The sequence below is a fragment of the Saccostrea echinata genome, unplaced genomic scaffold (genome assembly GCF_033153115.1).
Source record: "Saccostrea echinata isolate AGI-Se365-2 ecotype Australia unplaced genomic scaffold, CSIRO_AGI_Sech_v1 ptg000054l, whole genome shotgun sequence".
NCBI lineage: Eukaryota > Metazoa > Mollusca > Bivalvia > Ostreida > Ostreidae > Saccostrea > Saccostrea echinata.
In genome coordinates, this window is record NW_026889803.1 from 66,394,593 (window position 1) to 66,411,023 (window position 16,431).

The 16,431-nt window shown below is 33.6% G+C and overlaps 1 protein-coding gene across 1 annotated transcript; it reads right to left on the reverse strand.

Annotated features, from left to right (window-relative positions):
- Window positions 1-2,626: 2,626 nt before the first annotated feature.
- LOC133172667 (elongin-B-like) lies at window positions 2,627-11,147 on the reverse strand. Its single transcript, XM_061307613.1, has 4 exons — window positions 11,044-11,147; window positions 8,932-9,075; window positions 7,250-7,349; window positions 2,627-3,125 (listed from the first exon to the last, which is right to left on the reverse strand). Exons 1-4 carry the CDS (start codon window positions 11,128-11,130, stop codon window positions 3,010-3,012), a joined length of 447 nt encoding a protein of 148 aa, XP_061163597.1. The 5' UTR covers window positions 11,131-11,147; the 3' UTR covers window positions 2,627-3,009.
- Between the last annotated feature and the right edge of the window lie 5,284 nt (window positions 11,148-16,431).

Here is a 16,431-nt window from a genome sequence, read left to right on the forward strand (position 1 = left end):
TCCAAGAAATCATGTCAAAGACTAACCGGGATAAAACTATAACTAGATCTGTAACTTTTCATTATGCAGTCACACACAAACATTCAGCTTATGAATTCGCAATTTTAGCTTCTTTTCATGAACTCCTTATGGAGGAGAACTAGACATAAATAACTCAACAACCAAAAAAAATATATATATATAGAAATATGTCCATAGGACGTGAAAGCCCCTCTGGGGGTATATATCACGCAACATGAAAATTTGCATAAGTGTATGAAGTTTTATGAGAATATCTTAAATAGTTTCTTTAAAATTGAAATTGAAATCTAAAAAATTGGATATAGATAATAAATTCTCACCATATTATGTATAAGTGCATAAGCTTACATAAAAATATCCTAAACGATTTCTTTAAAACTAAGCAAAATGCAAATTTATGAAAAGTGAGGTCAAGATCACGGGAGAGGTCGAGGTCGACAGTTTTTGATGCAGTTGAATAGCTCTCTTTAATACGTATCAGCAAATTGAGTTTGATAAAAATATCTTGAATGTTTTTTTTTTTGAAACCGAGCTAAAGACTAATACCCGGTATATGAAAAGCGAGGTCAAGGTCAAAAGAAACTTAAAGGTAAAAAAAAAAAATGGTGATGCAGTTGAAAAGCTTACATCAGTATGTATGAGCTAATGAAGTTTGATAAAAATATCTTCAATAGTTTCTTTGAAACTGAGTTTTGAGCTGATTAAACGCAAAGCGCAACGGAAGGACAGACGGATGAAAGGATGGAGAGATGGAAGACAGACATGACAAACTTTATATGCCCTGGCCATATTCATGGCGGGGCTTAAACCAGAAGTTTCTGACGAGACTGTAGCTCTACTGGTTTGTACTTATAACACAGGAAGAGAAAAGTATCATTTGGACTCGAAACTTTGTAACAGCAATAAATAGAATAATGATCCTTGGTTTAGGCTCTTTTTGTGGCAATCGGACTAAAATTGTAGGCGAAGCCTTTTGAGAGAATTTTACTGAAATAGGAGTAGTGTTTTGAAAGTATTTCACAGAAATTTCTATTTTTTGTAACCATGGCACCACCATTCTCCGAAATTAAAAATTAATATACAGAATTATGTATCTTAGTGTAGTCTACTTATGTACCACGTAATATTAAAATCAGATCAAAACTGTAGGAGGAGTAGCGTTTTCAAAGTATTTCACAGAAAATTCTATTTTTAGTAACCATGGCAACGCCAATTCAACCGATAAACAGAATTATGTATCTTAGTGCAGTCTACTTGTGTGCCAAGTTATATTGAAATCAGATCAAAACTGTAGGAGGAGTGGAATTTGAAAGTATTTCACAGAAATTTCTATGATTAGTAACCATGGCAACATTGTTCATCGAAATCAAAAATTGATATACAGAATTATGTATCTTAGTTTAGTCTACTTGTGTGCCAAGTTATATTGGAATATTGGAGTAGCGTTTTGAATTTTGAAAAATTGTTTACAGACGGACAGACACACACATTGGTATCGCATAAGCTCTTCTGGTCTCTGACCAGTAGAGCTAAAAATCGCTTTCATGGACAGGACTAGGTTACAAGGATGATTGCATTGTGATACAGACACTTAGCTGTATTATTAAAGTATGGATTGCAAAGTCAAACCTGTTTTTTTTTTCAAAAATTTATGCATATTGATATATGATTTTAGATATACATGTACTTGATCCTGCTTATTTTGGAGGAAATATTTCTTTGTCACACGAAAATCTGTTTCCAGCAGAGGTCTAAATTAAGTAAACTGTACATACACATATTTCTTGCCATTTCAATAAATTAATGGAGCAAAATAAATTGTATCATACAATACCTGCAATATGTGACCTTTATAAAAGGGCTATATACGATAAGTCAATTTTGGCACCGATAAATTAGTATGTTCCACAGAGATTCAGGGTAGATTGTTTTCCAATTTTGTAAGTTTACATTAGACACGTCTTCCATTCATTTTTCTAATATATGCACTCACTTAGTATATCGGTAATATGACATCAGAAATGATGCTATTTTTGCAATCTAATCAAAATGTATATGCATTTTTCTTGATGTTCTTCCTATGGGAAACAGAAGGGGTGCTTGAACAAGCAAAATTTTTCTGTATGTAATTAGTGATTGATAGATATATCTTTGATGAAATATGTTTGTTCCAGCCTGCACTTAATATTTTCTGGAAGAAAATTGCTTTAGAATGAGCAATTTATACAAAATATGCCAATATTGCAGGGAAAAGTGAACTTTATGATGTTATATATCTAAATTAAAGGTATCTAGATAATACTGAAAATCATAACTAAACATAACCAGTATAGCTGTGTAAAGTTTTAATACAGGTTTGACTGCACATCTCTCAGAATTTTTTATACAGGTTTGACTGTATATCTCTCAGAATTCACTACAACATCTTTCATAATTCTTCATATAGGTTTCACTGTAAAGCTTTCAAAATTCTTAAATTCAGGTTTGACTGTTCATTTACAACATTTTAATACAGGTGTCTGTAGTTCTTTCAGAATTGTTGGACTTAGTAAACAGTTGTATGCAGTAGAAGTGTACTTTGTGAAGCAAAACAGTGAACACCATCTGATACTTTTTTTTTTAATTATTTAAAAACAAGAATGTAACTTTCTTAACACTGAAACAATTTTCAAACTTGAAATAAGTTGTACATAGTATTGTTTTTGTTATGTAACACGCAGGGGTAATTGAAGATGGTACAAACTGTTATTAAATTCCAGCAAAAATGATCCACTACTTTAGAGAGTAAATGCTTCCATTACATAATGCATTGCTGCTTTATATTAAATAGCACATGGAACAAAAACTATTTCTTAAAGCTTCAATAGACACAATATGCAGGACACTGGTCACAAGGATAAGACATTGTACCATTGGCTTCAGTCTGAACAATTATATAAACTTACTAATGAACCACTTGAAGAAGAAATAAGTTAACTACAAATAAGATTAAGACGCCGTTTGTTCTTGTGCATGTGCTGATGTGGAGTCTTGTTGCTTCATCACATCTGGTAGTTCGGGGGGACTGGATAGGGGCGTGATCTCTAACTGCTCAAATTCACCATCTTCAATACATCAAAAGAAAATATAAAGATACAAAATCTCTAAAAATACGGCTATATAGAAAAACAAGAAGTGTTTGTGAAACACAGATGCCCCCGTATGAGAGTTTATGGCGAAGGTTAAAGTTTCTCAAATGCAAGTCAAAATCCAGGCCAAAAGATAAAAAATGTTGGTACCCAAAGAAAGGTCTTGTCTCGAGGAATATACCTGTGAAATTTGAAAGACCTAGCTGCAACTGTTCAAAAGTTATGGCGAAGGTTAAAGTTTTTTAAAAGTAAGTAAAACGTCAAGGTCAAGGTCAAAGTGGTTAGTATCCAAAGGAAGGTCTTGTCACAAGGATTACATATGTGAAGTATGAAAGCCCTAGCATCAACCTTTCAAAAGTTATGACCAAGGTTAAAGTTTTTTAAAAGTAGGTCAAACTCCTATGTCAAGGTTAAAGGGTCAGAGTGGTTGGTATCCAAAGGAAGGTCTTGTCACAAGGATTACATATGTGAAGTATGAAAGCCCTAGCACCAACCATTCAAAAGTTATGGCCAAGTTAAAGTTTTTTGAAAGTAGGTCAAACTCCTATGTCAAGGTCAAAGGGTCAAATTTGTTGGTATCCAAAGGAAGGTGATGTCACAAGGATTACATATGTGAAGTATGAAAGCCCTAGCATCAACCATTCAAAAGTTATGGTCAAGGTTAAAGTTTTTCAAAAGTGGGTCAAACTCCTAGGTCAAGGTTAAAAGGTCAAAGTGGTTGGTATCCAAAAAAGGTCTTGTCACAAGGATTACATATGGGAAGTATGAAAGCCCTAGCTCAAACCATTCAAAAGTTATGGCCAAGGTTAAAGTTTTTCAAAATTAGGTCAAACTCCTATGTCAAGGTCAAAGGGTCAAAGAAATTGATATCCACAGAAAGGTCTTGTCACAAGGAATACACGTGAAGTTTGAAACCCCAAGCACCAACTGTTCAAAAGTTATGAACAAGGTTAAAGTTTTTTCAAAAATAGGTCAAACTCCAAGGTCAAGGTCAAAAGGTCAAAGTTGTTGGTATCCAAAGGAAGGCCTTGTCACATAGCATACACATGTGAAGTTTGAAACCCCAAGCACCAACTGTTCAGAAGTTATGGCCAAGGTTAGAGTCTCATAAAATTTTGCAAAAGTGGGTCAAACTCCAAGGTCAAGGTCAAAAGGTCAAATATGATGGTACCCAAAGAAAGGTCTTGTCACAAGGAATACACATGTGAAATATGAAAGTCATAGCTCCAACCAATCAAAAGTTATGGGCAATGTTAAAGTTGACAACAGACAGACAGACAAACAGACAAACAAACAGGACAAAACAATATACCCCCAGGATCTTTCGATCTGGGGGCATAAAAATATAAACAAACGAATTCAGTGAAAATACAAATTATTGATATATGACAACTAAAAGTGGGCTCTCTTTATTTCTTCAAACTATATGATCTACAACTGTATGATCCCCTGAAACCAAGGGACTAGCTGCCATATTACAAGGCATTGTAAAGCCTAGCTGCAGAACTGTAGCTCTCTGCTTGAGAAAATTCAGACAGACAAAGCAGAGAGCAACAGATCCAAGCGTTGTAAAAACCTTCGATTTACGCCGCCGCTTTTTTGTCGCTCGCTTCGGATATTATTTCTTGTATTTTATGCTTTCCCCCGCTTTAAAAACAGTATACGATAATTAACCATATATTTTACTCCTATTCTTGATACCTTAGTTACCTTTCAACGGTCTCAAACAGACCTTAATGGTTTTGGAATGTCGGTTTAAAAAATTCCCATTCCGACGTCCATGTTGGGGGTCGTGCGAAAAAAAAGTCTTTCAAAAAACATATACTTGCCAAGAAAATGTAAGTAAAAAATTCAGGAGATTCAAATATCATGTAGATATTGTCTACAAAGAATACAATATGTATGTAAAAAAGAAATGAGATAAATAAATTCGGGTGTTTTATTTCAGGATGACACCAACGTCGACGTCGGAATGCATTTTTTGAAACTGATATTCCAAAACCACATAAAGCCGTCTGGAACCGTTGAAAGGTAAATAAAATATCAGGAATAGGAGTAAAATATATGGTTAATTATCGGATATTATTTTTAAAGTGGGGGAAAGCATAAAATACAAGAAATAATACCCGAAGTGAGCGACAAAAAAGCGGCAGCGTAAATCGAAGGTTTTTATAATGCTAGGATCTGTAGCTCTCTGCTTTGTCTGTCCAAATTTTCTCAAGCAGAGAGCTACAGTTCTGCAGCTATGTATAGCTTATCTTAGGCGATGTGATGCAACTAACATCTCTCCATATTTGTGGATCTATATGGTCAATCAAATTAAAATAGAGTGTTAATTTTTAAATTAAGCATAACAATATTTTTATGTCACTAATTTATATGCATTTTAAGTATTTTAAAGGCCACCGCTATAAAGATAGGACATTTTTCCTGTTCAATATATGTTGGTGAATACTGTCCAATCCATGGTAAATTCTGGTTCATTCCAAAAAAATCTTTTTTTAATAATATTTTCTCAAAAATAGCATAAAATTGTGTCACAAATTCATATTTTAATCACATTATACATGTTTAGTTCCATTTTCATAATATTTGGTCGGTAGTGATATCGGTAAAACTTGTCAAGTACCAGGGTGTCCCATGCATGGTAAAGTCACTCTACAATCTTATTAAAATCAGATCCTTTGATCTGCTCACATAGATAGGATCTGAGGAAACTCCATTTAGGGTCATCTCCTGGTGACCTTTCTAATAAAAATATTCGTTAAAATTTTGACTAATCAGAGAGATCGTACTTAAGCGACATTCGGGAAAAAGAATGTAGAAGTGAAAGTAGCTGTGGAGAAGATCTTATCATTTCATACAAAACAAAGAGCTAAAAAACAAGGCAAAAGCAAATACTAAATATATTTCTGTACAGAAAAGACTGTGGTCATTCTTTTGACAGTCTATGGAAACCAGTTCATGATTTTCAATTCATGTATCATCAGGATTTTCTCTTCTGAAACTGAATTCCAAGATACTTTTGAATTCTCGGAAGCAAACATTTGATTGGATAATTGAAAGGTCACCAGGAGATGACCCTAAATGGGGTTTCTTCAAATCCTTGTGTAGCGATCTATGTGAGCGGATCAAAGGATCTGATTTTAATCAGATTGAGTCACTCTACTTTCATGTAATACACTGAACTGAGAACATTACTACCCACTCACCGTCTTGCTAACAACCCAGTCCATAAGTGGCTACTGATCAATACTCACAGTCTTGTTTACAAGTCAATTCAATAGTGGCTACTGATCACTACTCATTTACCATCTTGTTTACACACCAGTCCAATAGTGGCTACTGATCATTACTCAGTCATGTTTAGACGCCAGTCCAATAGTGGCTACTGATCATTACTCAGTCATGTTTAGATGCTAGTTCAATAGTCGCTACTGATCACTACTCAGTCATGTTTAGACGCTAGTTCAATAGTGGTTACTGATCATTACTCAGTCATGTTTAGCCGCCAGTTCAATAGTGGCTACTGATCACTACTCAGTCATGTTTAGACACTAGTTCAATAGTGGCTACTGATCATTACTCAGTCATGTTTAGATGCCAGTTCAATAGTGGCTACTGATCATTACTCAGTCATGTTTAGACGCTAGTTCAATAGTGGCTACTGATCATTACTCAGTCATGTTTAGACGCTAGTTCAATAGTGGCTACTGATCATTACTCAGTCATGTTTAGACGCTAGTTCAATAGTCGCTACTGATCACTACTCAGTCATGTTTAGACGCTAGTTCAATAGTGGCTACTGATCACTACTCAGTCATGTTTAGACGCTAGTTCAATAGTGGCTACTGATCACTACTCAGTCATGTTTAGACGCTAGTTCAATAGTGGCTACTGATCATTACTCAGTCATGTTTAGACGCTAGTTCAATAGTGGCTACTGATCACTACTCAGTCATGTTTAGATGCTAGTTCAATAGTGGCTACTGATCATTACTCAGTCATGTTTAGACGCCAGTCCAATAGTGGCTACTGATCACTACTCAGTCATGTATAGATGCTAGTTCAATAGTGGCTACTGATCACAACTCACTTACCGTCTTGTTTACATGCCAGTCCAATAGTGGCTGGTGCCTGTGCTCTGGCTGTAGCAAATGTAAATCCGTAATCTCCTAGTGTTTTGTTGTCATCTAGTGGCTAAAAATAGGGAAAGAAGATATCAACCAGTATACCATATCATTATCACATGGAAGAAATCTGATCACACAGTATAGTGAGTATACCACATTATCACATGGAAGATATCAACCAGTATACCATATCATAATCACATGGAAGATATCAACCAGTATACCATACATCATTATCACATAGAAGATATCAACCAGTATACCATATCATTATCACATGGAAGATATCAACCAGTATACCATACATCATTATCACATAGAAGATATCAACCAGTATACCACACATCATTATCACATGGAAGATATCAAACAGTATACCATATCATTATCACATGGAAGATATCAACCAGTATACCATCACATGGAAGAGATCTGATCACACAGTATACCACACATCATTATCACATGGAAGATATCAAACAGTATACCATATCATTATCACATGGAAGATATCAACCAGTATACCATATCATTATCATACTTGTTCATCATGGCGATTGTCTATTCTTTTATGATATGGAGTAATACATATACCGTAAAAACCGTGTTTAATCCTTTGCAAAATTATTAAATGGTTTGTTATTAACCACCCAAGGAAGTATAGTGAGTTGATCAAGTATATAGCAGACTTGATTTTGCTATACCTTATGTTCTGTAGACTTGCCCAACCCAATAAATTTCCATAGTTAGCAACAAAGTAATTGACTTTTACATGATATAGGCTAAGTAAAATTAATATTTCGGTTTTCGGGCCAATTTTCTTAAAAAACAGATACAGACATAACTTTTTTTTTAACCTTTTTATCAGTGATAAATTAGATATGGGAGGCATTCCCCCCCCCCCCCCCCAAGAATTTTCTGTAAAATAACAATGAAAATTCTTCCTTTATAATTATACTGGAGTCATTCTGTAGAGTTATTAAACATCTCACAAAATTACCAAATTGCTGTTAGCTTAAAAATGATTTATAATGCAAAATTATTTCTATGAATAATACCGCCATGCTTTCAATAAGGAGTATCGTAAGCTCAAAAAACAAAGTCCGTACAAAGTATGAAAAGTTACGGTGCTTATAATTTCAATACATTATTTCCACAAAGATTTTAAGTTAAAATTACCGCGATGTAAAAAAGACAACATTACTGCTTGGTCAATTTTTTGACAGCATATAATACAACCGAACTGCGTTTTTTCCTTAATTTTCAAGCCAAAACTGGGGATGCGTATTTACACAAATGCGTATTATATTCAGCCAAATATGGTATGCACATCTTTCTTTTTTTTTTTAACAAAGTGCCCATGTTGTTGTGCATGTTAATAAAAACTGAATACCACAAACAACAATCAAGTGCAAAACTATGAGAAAATGAGGGTGGAATTTTTTTCCCCTAGATTGGTCTCTGCATTACCAACTTTTTATTTTATTGAAAACAGATGTGCATTGGCCCAAGAACCATAATTTCAATATTACGAAGCCTTATTTTAAGAACTTTCTTTTAAACAATAAAACAGTACTGAATATCCCATATTTAAAACAACTGAAACTGCAGACCTACGAATCATATTTGGGGGGGGGGGGGGGTTCTACCTGATCATCTTTGAACAACTTTTGATCTTCTGGTCTAATCTTAAGGATACCCTCCACAATTTTTTTCACATCACTGACTGGGGTGGACTCCTTTGCATCTGTAAAGATGGTTGTCTTTTTCCTTCTAATCATCAAGAATACATCCTTTAAGAAGAAAAAAAGATGGATTTAAAAATACATGTATATTTTTAAAAATCAGAACTTTTAAATCATGAACAGAATTTGCACCATAGGTCCTCTATTGAATTAAAAAATCTGATACTTTAAATTCTTCCATTCAGCATTTTTCTATGATGTTTATCTTGCAAGTTGGTTAAACTTGGATAGAATGATTAATAGTTTTTGTAACTGTTCAATTAATGAAATGTCAAACACTTGATTATGCTGGTTTCCTTTTTTATCCACTGCTGCTGAAGATCGAATCATGATTTAACAACCTGTTACCATGGTTACCACAGAATTTTACACAGAATTATTAGCAGTAGTGTAATGGATATTACCACATTTCTTATATATAGGCTTATTTTTGTTAAACAGTTACGTCAAATGTTTATACTTTTTAACTAAATGCCAGCATGAGACCTCTGTTTTAAAGGTCATAAGACTCTCATGTTATTAATCAAAAAACATAAAGGCTGTTGTTTTAACCTATCAAACTCATTTACTAAAAAGATAAAGTTCCATTTCCTTATATTTGGTGCACGATAAAAACAATGCGCAACATTTCCAACGTTTTGAGGAAAACCTCTTTTGCAAAAATAAGAGTATATACAGCTTAACTTCAATATCTCGAACATGGATGTCTCGAATACCATGGATATGTCGAAGTGATTTGAAAGTCCCAAACCCTTTTTCTTTAAAAATTTTACCCTCAATATCTCGAACTCTTGGATATCTGGGACTTATATACTAACGGGATAGGCAACTCCTTCAGCGCCATGTTTATTTACCCAAAACGGCACACACAAAACTGCAAGTTTTTCGAACTACTTTTTTTCCCAGTAAAAAGCTTGTTTTCTGATTAATGTAATCTGTTCTTTTTGTGTATCGGAATGGATATTTAGTAAATTTTAAAGCACATATCATAAAATAATTTAGATATTAAGTAAACAACCACTAAAATCGGCGATTTCTCGGAAATACGGCCGATCAGGGGCACGCACTGATTTTTAAATAAACGTAATTACTTCCAAGATTAGGAGTAAAAACAGTGTTAATAATAAATCTTGAATAATTTTTTGATAGATAAATTAAGATTTTATTCTGAAATATTTGATAGCAAAAGAGATATATTTAATTAAAATTGACTTACAAAATCCCGCAACTTACAAGGTATTGTGAGACTTGCGAGAGTTGCCTATCCCATTAGTATATAGGTCCCTGATATCTCGAAGTATTTTCTTGGTCCCATTGAGTTCGAGATAACGAGTTTTGACTGTAGATTAGAGTATTTAACCATTTTACAATACAAAATAAAGAAATGTGAAACAGCTTTGAAGTTTAAGATTTGAATGATGTCAGTTATATATGTTTCAATCAAAAACAGATTAACGAGCACTGACTGCTACCTCATCAGTATCCAACCAAAGCAATAGGAATTCAGCTTAAAATTAATAGTTTAGCTTGTACCTTAAAATAAACATTGGGCTTAACTTAATATATGCGAGTATGACAACCTCATTGTACACAATATTTTTTTCAATAAAGCTAAACAAATCATATCACCTGATCACAACAATATTTACTAAACCTCATTTTTTCAATTTTTGATCTTACGGTAATGCACATCAATCTTCAAGTGACTTATATTCCTCATATAAAACGACATCCCAAGAAATTTCCCAACTACTCTGCTTAACTTACAACTGTTTAACAAACCCACATTTTTGAGAGTTCATCGGCATCTCTAAGCCCATGGCATGCTTTGCCTTTGGTAACAAGTACACTAGTCTCATTCGTGTGATTCTCTCTAATAAATTAGCTAATTTTTTTATATTTGAAAGAAAATGGGGACTCAGATTTTTAGTACATTCATCTTGACTTAAATTCTTATCTCTTTCCATTCAATCGTCGAAATTTCACACAAATAAAGTGTTTACAACAAATACCCACCATCTTGGATACTTCGGTAAACTGGTACTCTAAATCCCCAGCGTTCCCAGTAAAAATGGGAACCAATTTAATTGTAGGTGCTGCCATCTAGCTGGAAAATGTGCATTTCTCTAGATATGATTGTATTTCTCTCTAAGAAAACTTGATTTAACGGTTTTAACCCCTTTAATCTACTTTGACCAGCCGCACGGGAACATATGTCAACGGTGATAAAGAGTTTTCTAGAGCTGAAAATGAAATAATACAAAAAAAAAAACAGCTTGATAGACAAAACACACACAAATACACAAAACATATATTTTTATAACAGAAATTGTTCATAAAAACTTCATGGCAAGAAGGTGTCTGAAAGTTTTGAACATATGAAATTTATATATTTGGCATCACGCAACAACTAGATTTCATATCTATCCACTATATATTTTAGGGATGGGTATCGCCAAAAATTTTGTATCGTGATATATATGATGATTTTTTTTTTTTTAACAAACATAATAATACGATAATATCATGATATTTCTACTATGATTACAAATGAATTTCGTTAAATTTTCTAACAAATATATTGTGAAAACTTTCTTCATTTTTTTTTTAAATTGACTTTAAACATATAGACAAACATACATACACAGACACACTGTAGCTGGAAGGCTTAAATATAAATTTTGAGATTATGCATGAAATACAAAAAAATATGAATACACAAGAAATGCTACTGACAATGACAAATATCAAATACATGTATACAGTTCCTATTTATCCACCTTCTTTTATACATATGATTTTCTTTTATTTGGATGCCAGGAATTAAGCCGTTGTTTTACTGTTTTAAATCATTTTTTAACAATTACAGTAATTCTAAAGTCTGAACAAAAAATTATTTATGAAATTTATAGTAACGTTCTAAGTCCTGGTATTTTAGTCTCCGTATCATGATACGTATTGCGCAATTAAAAAATCATGATATACTGGTATACCGATAGAATCTCTCATCCCTTATAATATTTCTTACCCCCTCCCTCCTTCCCACTTACCCCCAACTAAAGAAATATCAGGAAGTCAGGAATATGCTAAATAGCTTTTTTTTCAAACAAAGATTTAGCATATATGAAAATGTTCATCGATAGGCCGCCCCCCCCTTATTTTTGTAGTATTAGTCTAAAAACAAATTGTTGGAACCATAACTCCATGCACCCTCCCCTACCCATACACCCACCCACCTCCCCCACGAAAAAGGATTTTCGAGTTTTGACAACTTTCCTTTTATTGTTAATTATTTTTACCCCTTCCCCCTTTTTTTTAGAAAACGATACTAAGTGCCTGTGCATAAATGTGACGAAAAGAGACTGGTTTCCTTAAAACGTCAGGGGTCCTGAGTCCAATCGTGGACGTGGATCGGACCCACGGGTGGATTTAGGTCCCTTGATGTTGTGAGGGTGGCACATATTGAACAATAATACTTTGGAATGTAAAGTCATTTGCGGATTGAAAGGGGGGGGGGGGAGGGGTTGCGCACCCTTCGATAATCGATACTTCGATATTTGATCATTTTCCGTTTTTAGCCGGGCTTTGCTGAAAGCAAAGTCCTGGCTGTAGGCATCGTGATCGACTGCCTTACTATAAATAGCACATGTTCAGAAAAGTAAACAAATAGCCTAACAGCGTCAAAGCAGACGCTTCCGATAAACAAAATAGTCACATTGAAAGACGATACTTAAACAAATATTTTTTACATCTCAATCTACGGAATTGTTAATTGATCAATATTTTTGTTTGAGAATTAAATTGAAAGAGGAATTAGATATTTACTTTATTAGGGTAATCGTGATATAACAATTTGTGCACATACGCTACTGAATGCATATTGTAAGCGAACTATTTTCAATAAGCGCGGGCTTTTCGACAGGTTGCTATATTTCATATCGTTTTCGTCGATGTTATGTGAGTGGTTATATTCTCTGTTTTGTCTTTCAGCAAATAAATAGATAAGTAAATTGGAGTTTAAAGAATTAATTAATGTGCGTTATGCCTGAATTAGGTCGCCTGACAATTGTACATGGTGTATCTGGTGTATCTAGTCGGCGATAAAAGTACTGTTTGTTTGAAATTTTAAGAATATCTCTAAAAATATGTGCATTTCTTTAACTATGAATTACATAAATTATTAAACCAATATGAATATAATTTTTTTTTTAAAAATTAAATTCTAATTCAAATATATCTAAAGAAAAATCAGCAAACCATATGGTTCAACATTCTTTTTAAAAAAAAAGTTTGGCAATTGACAAACATTTTTTGTAAAAAAATTAATTGTTTTCTTAAAAGTTAAAATTAGTGACCTTAAATGTTTAAATTAGTGACATTAAATAAAACAAATGACTTATATATTCTCCTCACTAGCCATATGTTATTGGTAGAATTAAAAAAAAAATAAAAAATGTGTAGGAGGTCAGTCGGGTATAACCGGAAATAAACACATTTTTTTTTAGCCTAATGATGTATGTATGTAAATATTCATGAAGATTAATCTTACAGTTGTAATACTGGTAATGCTGTAATGTTTTCAATATATTACTACTCAAATAAAAAAGTTAAAATTTGAATGCGTTTAAAGAAAAGGGTTTGAAAATACGGTATTACTTCGATAACCCTGAATGCAATTAAAATAACTTTCTCCTTTCTAATAAATAATTTCGAACAAAAAATCCTTATGATGGTTAAGATCTTGTGTTTGTTTGTTTGTATGTTGTTTAACGTCCCTCTTGAGAATTTTTTCACTCATATGGAGACACTACCACTTGCCGGTGGAGATCTTCAAATTTTGTCCTATAAACAGCACTTACGGCTTTTGAGCAGTGGGGGATCTTTTTCGTGCAAGCACCTATTGCGACACGGGACCTCGGTTTATACGGTCTCAACGGAAGGACCGGTCTCCACGTCCCACAGTGGGATTCGAACCCGCGACGTAAGGATTAACTCCTTACTTCGCGACTCTAGAGCAGACACTCTTACCACTGCGCCACGCGAGCGACTAAGATCTTGTGTAAAGGTGATGTAAATGAAGTTCAAAACTATTTGTTTTCTCTCATAATATGAAATAAACAAGATTCCATTTGGTTAATATTTTAATTTAATAGTATTCATTTAAATGACTGGGATAAAGATTTATATTCTGTGAAGCATGGAATATAAATAAATAAAAATGTAAACTTTAAGATAGAAATTTCATGTGAATATGTTTATGTATAATATATAAATTATTTATACCCATTTAACAATCAATTTAGCGTCGAAAATTTTTATGCTTACAAATTCAGATCAAATTTTTGGTGAAAAGTCAATGGTATGTTTTGAATGTGAAAATTTTGTTCGAGACTTCTCACCTTGGATTCATCTCGCATGTGCTCCCAAAGCGCTTCACAGTATATTGAGCGTGCGCGCACATCCCCCCCCCCAAAAAAAAAGGTCTTAAAACACATGCAAGCTCTCAAGGGTGCTGGGAAATAAAAATCGTTTATGTTAATATATAATTAAAAGAAAACAACATATAAAAATGTTCATAAGTCTTTATCTAAGTACAACACATTATAATTTTTCAGAAAAAGTTGGCTAGTCTTTGCTTCAAAACTTCCTGTTCAGAATGAAGAGCCATCTATGTACGAGCCATAAAGACCTGAATACATCATGATTTTCTCAGGCAATGACCATTATGGCCGAACCTGGAACTAGAACTAGACTCATAGTCATGTCATAAAGATTAGATAATTATAATTTTCGTGCAGCTGGTTTCCTAGATAAATTTCCAAAAATAAAGAATATTTCTTTTCTGATTAATACAGGCATGTAGTATCATTATCAGAAAAAAGGAGAATTGTCCAAACCCGAAAATCCTATTCCGTTGGAGAAGGAATAGGGGTGGGCTACAACTTACTTTCACATTTCGAATTTCATTAATTCATTACCAAATTACCGTACTTTTAATATGCTACAATAAAATGATGGGTACAATCTAATTAAAATTAGACTATCCATTTTGCTTTTAGTAAATCTGTTCGTCGCTCGTGACAAATACCTGGTATATATTACGAAGAGTGAGTTGAAAGTTCTAATTCAAATTTGATTGCGAAGAGTCAATCAACCTTTCAATGTACATTGTCCATTGTAAAAGTTTATGTTTGAAAAATGGTGACACCCCTAGCTCCTCCGATACTATATATGTGCCTGTATGAATCAGCAAAACCACTCAAAGTGCACTGTTACCATGCATAACCATTGTGAGCTTAATGTTTAGAAAGGTATAAATGTATTTTCATTAAAAATATCACCAAGTCCTATCCTGGGGTCTTAACGTTGGGTTCTGGACCGTAAATTTTAATTATTGGTAGATGGGTTATTGTTAATCATAATCATACAAACTCTACCTGTTAAATATCAATGGTCAAAAGAAAGATTTCAAATATGTGCTAATTTAGGATTGGACAATACACTCGAACATATTAAAGCCCGGCTTTCAGTACTTTCAGTACTTTGATTTGTTAAGTTTTAGAAATTTCCTCTTTACGGTATATATCAAAATATCAAAGTAATAGCATGATAGGCTAGGAATACTTGTATATTTCATTTTGCTAAGTTATCGTGACTAAAAAAATTCTCAGAAGGAAGGGGGGGGGGGGTACACCAACCATTGATTCGTCCGGTGCCAGATCCCACCTCTAATACTTTTAGAGTGTTTGCTCTGCTCCCGATTTGTATTGTTTTAAGGGACTTTTGAGCTTGATTACTGTTCGCTATCTCCATATTTCATTCAGATCATAGTTCGAGTCAAAACATCCTATTCCATATAGTTTTTAATCCCAGTGATAATATGGTGTATTGTATATGTTTTACATCCTCTGCTGGTCTTTGAAAATGTCGACATCTTTGAGTTTTTGCGCTGGCCTTAACCACACTGCTCAACGCGTTATCGGCTATTCGGTTGTTATCGGGCATTCGGTGCAAGGAAAACAATGTTTAGAAAACATAGGTGATTTTAAATTTCTTAATTCAACGATAATTGCGCACTTAGCAAACAAAGTTTGTGATCTTTGGCAGATAAATGATTATACTTTCAGCAGCAAAAAGCACAAACCAAATCGCTCTCTTTCTAAAGATATGCAGCTCTTTCAAATGATATTTTATAAAAATTTCGGAACATTTCATCACACTTTAGCTTTTGTTGAAGTCAAAATCAGTTTATTCTATAAAACAAAATGGTTTATTTATTCCATGGACAATCACATACCTGTAGGTAAGCAGACTGAGATCAAAAATCCAAATTAAGGATTAATAAACAGGCATTTAAAATGTCTCGTTAAGTGAAAACATGTTATCGTCAACAAGGTTGATGTT